The 7,645-nt window shown below is 29.0% G+C and overlaps 1 protein-coding gene across 1 annotated transcript in view; it reads left to right on the top strand.

Moving 5' to 3' along the window:
• The window catches only part of LOC108574097, a 17,664-nt gene that overhangs the window by 707 nt on the left and 9,312 nt on the right, over positions 1–7,645 (top strand). The window contains exons 4-5 of the mRNA XM_017936615.1: positions 46–169; positions 270–544. Of these exons, the coding sequence (XP_017792104.1) occupies positions 46–169; positions 270–544 (399 nt within the window). The remainder of the gene's footprint in view (positions 1–45; positions 170–269; positions 545–7,645) is intronic.

Here is a 7,645-nt window from a genome sequence, read left to right as displayed (position 1 = left end):
AAATATAAACTTAAATATGTAAAAATATTGTTTACATTTATTTAGGTGATGATGCAACTATGAATATGCTTCCATTTTCATCTCCACAGAAAGAACAGCTGCGTGATCAAATGTTAAAGCAGGACAATGATGAGATATCACCAAAATTAGACATTGTCTTAGATGGAAAGTTAGTAATTAAATTAATGAATTACTAAATTTATTCAATTAAAAAAATTTATGGATATATTTTAAAGCAGTAAAAATATAAATGTTGTTAATTTAAACAGGGTTACTGCAGACAATTTTTCTGATGTTTGGGATGAATATAATCACTCAAAAGTAGAATCGTCAAAACCCTTTATAATTACAAAGTCTATGAAGAGAGAATATATTCATAGACCTGATGGAATAATACAACAAAAGCAAGTTATTAGAGATTCTGAAGGAAATGAGGAAACTATTGTATCAAAACAAGTTGGTGACAAAATGCATACTATTATTACAAAAAGAGATAAAAGTGGAGTAGAAACAACAACAGAAAATTTTTGTGATATAAACGAATGTAAGTAATTTATACAAAGTGTTCACAAAATATGTATTCTACATATTTCTGCTGTTTTTGATGAAATGTCAAAATTGGTTTAAGGGCGGATATACACCTAAAGAGGCCTAAAAACAGATCTTCCTTGAGAACTTTTTGTTAAGAAAGTACAAACATTGTATTCGTAATTTTTTTATTAATTTAATCTTATCTTTGGCTATAATAATTAATCTTTGTATGTAAAAATATGAACGATATAGTATAGTTATAGGAGCTAGTTCCAAATACGAAATTCGCTGCAGTGGTTTACAGTGCCCATTCGTGCATAAACAAATTTTACCTAAAAGCCAAAAACAAATTTGGTTCTTAAAGTATATGAACAAATGTTGTTTCTGACGTGGCAGCTCTCTGAATAAAAAATCTGCCACGTCAAAAACTGGATAATAATGTACCTTGTAACCATGCAAAATTTGAAGTAAATCTGTTGAATAGTTTTTGTGTAATCATGGGCATCGTCTTTGAAAACCTAGTTTTGAGAAAAATGCATTTGAAGTTTGAGAAAAGGTTTAAACTATCATAAATAATAAATTTTTTATTTTACGATGAATAATCGGAAATTCTGGATCCATGAAATGAATCCTTGGAAGTACAAGCAACCTCTTCGACTAACAATTTATTCAATCTGTGTGATATTCTGTCTTCTTTTGCCGCATCTTGCGTTCGTAGCTAATCCTTATATATTCGATGTTCGTCGTCTGTAGATATGTGTGAGCATTTAGACCCACAAATATATACATCATTTATAAAAATTGCAGTAAAGATGTTATGCTTTTATTAAAAATGCAGACAGCAACATAAACTGTAATGTCAACTGTTAGAGTGCCAATGTACATTTTTGGATCTATTTTCCAAATTCAGTTATTCAAGCACTCATTATTATTTTGGTTAAAGCCATCGACACATCGTTGTAACAGTCTTTGGTCACTTAAGTTTTCGTAAATTGGACTACGTAAATTGCATTAATGAGAGTATCTTTTAGCAGAGTAGAATGGTTATATTCATACAATTTTTGTTGTGCTTTCTCCTTGGCACCATGATCTACTAAAATCTACTTGGTAACACGTGAGCATACTTCATTTCAAATGTTTGAATTTTTGATATTTTTGTGAATTTCCGTTCTAAATTTTGGGAAAACATTCTTGACACATTAAACATTGAAAATATGTAAAAAAGTCGATATTTTTGACATACCTAGGTGTACATCTCTCCTTAAAAACAAAGCTTCTTGCGAGAAGTAAAATTATTAAATTTCAGGAAAGCAAAGGGTTTAGCACGATAAGGGGGTCAAAAGTGCCCTTAAATCACATTGGACTTGCGATGGGCCATTCTATAGCTTATCGAAAGAAAACATTTGACACCAAGTAGGGTAAATTCGAAACATTAATTTTTGCATACATTTCATATACATATATGTATATGTATATACAAAAGATGTGGACTTTTTTTAAATATAGAAGCAACCATTTTCATTTTATTTAGTAACAGTATCTTAACATAACTATTATTCTCAATTGTTTTCAGATTTTGTAATAAGGTGCGCCGTAGTTAAAAAAATTAAAAACCAATTTGATGGATGTATTTTTCTCATAAAAGCAACTTTTAAAAATTTTTATATTTTCTTTATTCAGTGCGTATACTACATAATCTTAAACATTTTTACATTCGAAAGGACACTATGCGAATTAAAGAAGTGGAATAACTCAACTAATGAAAACTATCGATGTTCGTTATATTTTAAAATATCTACCGTATTTTCAACAGCGTCGTTGACGCAACGGTTAAGTATTTGACTGTAGAACCGCTGGGAACTTGTTGATCGTGGAACCTCGAGCCTCACCAAACTCTCTTCTTTTTTTTGTATTACTTACATATTTTTTTCAATTCCTAGTAGTATTTATTTAAAAACATTTTGGAAATATTTTAAGAATATTTTGACTTAAAATATACACAAAAATATTTTGGAGCACTTTTTATCGTGACTGTATTTTTTCAATTGTGATTCTGTTTAACATTTTCTACATTAAATGAATGTAAGAGTTCGGTTCTAAAATCTCTTGTCTTTAATAACTGTTGCTGGGTTGTATACTGAAATAATGAAATATTCTTAAAATGTCTTCAAAATGATCTTAACAAATACTATTCATTGATTTGTAATTAGAAATTAAAAACAAATATCACTAATGTAATAAAATAAAGTAAGTCTGGTGAGGTGCGAACGCATGACCAAAAAATTTGCAACGTTTTCACAGGCAGATGCTAAACCGCTGCATAAACAACACGTTTAGAAGTGCAGGCTACTCTTATGAGTAAAATATATCGAACAAATTGGTTTTTAATTTTTTTAATATGGCACACTTTGTCTATAATATTAGTTATATTAAGATGCTGCTACTAAGTAAATATAAAGTTAGTTCCTTCAATATCTCAAAAGAAATCCGCATTTCTTTGTGTTTTTCATTTTTAGCAACTAGGATTTGCAACGAAAAGATCGGAAAAAATTCCCTAACATACACTGCTGGACAGAATTATAAGTTTCTGTGATTAACGACTAAAACTATTCATTTTCCTTCTGTAGGATTACATAAAAATACATGGAACAAATGTATGGAAAGAAATTGACTAAAATTTAATAGAAAAGCTTACTAACAGCATGAAAACAAGAATTAATAAAAACTGATTAATAAAAATTGTTTTTTACTGTGATTTGATATTAAATAAATTGTTTTCTGTAAGTGAACTTATACTTTTTTCCAACTGGAAAACAGTATTTTTCTAAATAGTCATAAAAATTTATTATATGTGTAAATAATACAAAATTTGGTTTCATAATATTATTTTCCATGTATTTTTATGTAATCCTACAGAAGGAGAATGAATCACAGAAAACACCAAAAAATGAGGTGAACTTATAATTCTGTCCAGCAGTATATGCTTTCATATATGGAATGTGCTAGATTTTTTTCAAAATATTTGCATACCACTAAATAGGGAAAATAGTCCAAAAACTGATGATTCGTATTTACCCTGTAACTACCCCACGATCGAGCTAGAGGGTTGAAACTTAGTGTCAAATGTTTTCTTTCTATAAATTAATAGTCCATTGCAAGTCTACTTTGATTTAACGACACTTTTGACCCCCTTATCCTGTTAGACCCTTTGGACTAATATCACAAATATCGTTCATGTAAAGTTCCTTAATGAGTTGAATAAAAAATACATTTTCTACTATATAATTTTGTATGTTTAATTTGAAATTTTTATAGTTCTAATAGCTAGTACAATATGCTTATGAAATACTAAATTTCTACTTTTAAGAACAGTAGCTTATTTTTGAATATTTTTTCATATAAAAATATTAAGGGATCTTGATATAACCTTGAAAAGAGAAATGTATTGTCGTTCATGTACTGTTATGTTTTATGTGGAATATGGTGATGAAAAGCTTACGATTTTTTTATACTATTATTTAGTAAATATTTTAAATGGTACATGTTCATAGATATCCTATATACAGTGTGCCCCATGTAAAATATGTCACTTAAATATTTCTTTTAATTGTGATGATGCAGAAGGTGTTTTAGATGTAATTTGAATGGTGTCAATGGACGAATATGTTGCAAGAAATATCTTTGTTTTAAGGTCTTTTTCCTTTTTGGAGGTTTCAAGGTCACCGATGTTTTTTTGTATACAAGTATATATTTGTTCTCTTGCATATTATTACTGACATTAAATTATGTTCATGTGTAATAGTACTGAGTTAGTGCAAAAATGATTTTAAATAATAAAAACATTGTCGAATAACTTTCGAAGAATCCACGTATAAGTTATTCGACGTCAAATCGCAGAGTTGCGGTCACAGTCACTGATTTTTTCCAAACTCGCAGGATTTGTTGATACCCTTGGAAAACGAAACTGTGTAAAATTTTAGCTTTCTATTTCGACCGTTTTTTAAACTGTTTAATTTTTTTAAAGGAAATTTAGACAAATCAGCCGATATGTCAGCACTTTAACTGTAACATTTCGACTTCGTTTAAAGATAATGCTTCGATCTTAGGCTCATTTTAAAGATAAAGAAACATACTTTTTGAATATGTACATATAATTTTATTTATTATCAGCAAACATAACAACAATCGTTGCTAAATTTTAAACTGTGGATTTCACGCTGTTTCTACCTATAGAAACAACTATAGAAAGTCGCCCCAACTTTGCCATTATTGTACATACTAACATTACCTGCATTGCTCCACATTTTAAAAACTCACATGCGGTGCGCATGCGCGACAACTGTTCGCCTATCTGTAGAGTCTGCGCGGCGTCAAACGACATGCATCATGGTAAACTTTATTTTTTTTTTCAATGTTCCCGAAATGGTTCCATCTTTTTGAAAAGCTTATTTTACAGGTGAAAGTTCAAGCAATCTAATAGTACTTTTTTCAAATTGTTCTATAGGTACTTATATAGTACTTATAATATATCTATATCATGATATTTACTAAAATTATAGGTGTTTCATAGCTTTTTCAAGGAGTGTTGTGTCAAACGAGCAAGTGCAGATTGTAATGCTCTTCGAGTGTTTCGGAATGAATGGTGGCATAAATTCTAATTAATCTTTCCTTTATATTTTTTGACATTGTCAATTGTTTGTGATTAATTTCTTGCTTCAATAATATGACATGATACATAAATTTATATTACATACATTTAAATTAGCGAAACCAGACGTCCGTATGATAAACCCAATTGTCTTAACAGATTTGATATTGATCACTCCTATATGTCTGTAGTGCGGGAGTAAACGTCCTTATTTGCATTCACAAATTGCTTCCCGTTGCCTGTGGTCTCAACGAGAACTGTTGTAGTTTAAAGTCTGCTGCAGTATGCACGAGAAAAAATATACATTTATGCGCAAAAAACATTGGTGACTTTGAAAGCTTCGACCTTAAAATGAACATATTTTTTGCAATGTATGCATTCTTTGACAGTATTCAAGCTTATGCTTTGTAGCTTTTCAGCATAGTAATTATTTTATTTAAGGAATAAATGATTAGCAATTATCTTTTTGTTAAAAAATGAGGTAGTCTCTGTTCATGCTTAACCACGGGACAATACAATTTCACCCAACCCAATAGTTTGGTTGACGCAGTGGTTATGCGTCTGACTGAGGAACCGCTATAAACTTTTTGGTCGTGGATTCGAGCCTTGCACAGGCTCACTTCTTTTTATTACATTAATTACCTATATATTTTTTGCCAAAGTATTAATTGAAGGTAGTATTTAATAAACATGAAATTATTTAAAATATTTAAGTATTTAAAGATTAGTCACAAATAGTAGACTATATATGTATTAAAAGAAAACAGTAAAAAAAATGAAAAAAATGTTATTGAAAAATTCTTCCAACATGATTCGAACCTGTGACAAAAAACGGCATCATATCAGCAGTCTGACATTTTTTTTCCTAAAAATTTCGTAACAAATAAAATTACAAAGTGCATGTATGCCTTAACCATAAGTTAATTTACACAGTCCTTTGCATTGTCTACCTTTCATTTTGCTTATAGATAATAAGACAATAATGATTTTTAGAATAATATAATGTTATTCAATACAATGTTATTATATTGTAATTTATGTTATTCAACAGTTATGATATCTTCAGGAAAAAACCTGTATGCCACAATTTACTTCGTGATTTTCCTGCTCATAATATTAACTTATTTACCTTATTACTACACACTCGCTCATACTACATGCCTCTCATATTCACTCATGCTTTCACTTGTTCACATACTTTATATGCTTTTATTTATTATTTCTTTAATTGCACTTGTATTAAGCTTTGGTAAATATGCAGTCTTTGATATGGTAGTTTATGCTTAAGTTTAAGTATTAAATTGTAACATCTAATATCCTCTATGCTATCTAATAATTTGTTAATATTTTTAATTTTTGAGATATAAAATTTCTGTGCTATTTCTCTAATGTAGTCAGAAATTAATGGCAGTTATGCATCGTCATGAAGCATTTTTATTCTGTCATACTTATCTCTACTTAAATAGAATATATTAATCTTTTATTTTTAATTTGTACTGTTGAATTTTTAACCATAAGAATTTTTAACCACTTTCTTCATTACTGCATAGATCTTCCTGAATGTTTAATATGGTTCCTATATATCAATTTTGAATTAAGATGTACCCCAAGGTACTTTATACTGTTATCTTTTTGTTATACAGTGTTACGGGTGTGAATATCTTGTTGTCTTTTTTCTTTTTGCTAAATATTATTACTTCCATTTTGTCTGGGTTCATTTAGATTTTCCATTTGTCATAATATGTTTGTAATTCATAAATGTGGATTTGAATTTGTTTTGCAGCAACTGTTAAATGAATGTGCATACAATGCTGCATCATCTGTGAAAAGAGCCATCTTCGTTTTCTCAAATTCTGGTATGTCATTTAGGTATATTTTAAATAATTGTGGTCCCAATACTGAACCTTGAGGTACACCTGCTCTGATTTTCTTTGCTGCTAATTTGCTGTTATTATACACTACTTTGTATGTTCTTTCTGTAATATAGGATTGTATCAGTTTAATTAAGTAATTTGGAGTCCTTTTTGATCATTTTGTATAGATATCCATGTACCGAAACTTTGTCAAATGCCTTCTGTACATCTGGTAAAGCCATTACTGTTATTTTATTTTTGTTGAAATTTAATCTTATATCATTGACTATTTTTACTATTTGTTGTACTGTGCTGTGTTGTTTATGAAACCCAATTGAATGTCCTTTGTTAGTTTATTCTTTTCATCATGTTGCCAGACTTAGTCCAATAGTATTTGCTCTGCAATCTTGTTAAGTGTTGTTAACATAGAGTTATCAGGTGTTAAAGACAAAAAAAAATATTTGAAAAAGTTTTTTATGCATACTCATACAATTTTTTTAAACAATTACATAAATATACATATATAAGTAGTAGTTAGGAATATAAAAATTGCACTGAAAATTTAATTTGCAATTTAAAAAAATTAATTCGATTAAATTAAATTATCTTCATC

Source organism: Habropoda laboriosa, unplaced genomic scaffold (assembly GCF_001263275.1).
Source record: "Habropoda laboriosa isolate 0110345459 unplaced genomic scaffold, ASM126327v1 scaffold209, whole genome shotgun sequence".
Lineage (NCBI taxonomy): Eukaryota > Metazoa > Arthropoda > Insecta > Hymenoptera > Apidae > Habropoda > Habropoda laboriosa.
The sequence above is the reverse complement of the archived record's forward strand: the minus strand, read 5'-3'. Positions and strand labels throughout refer to the sequence as shown.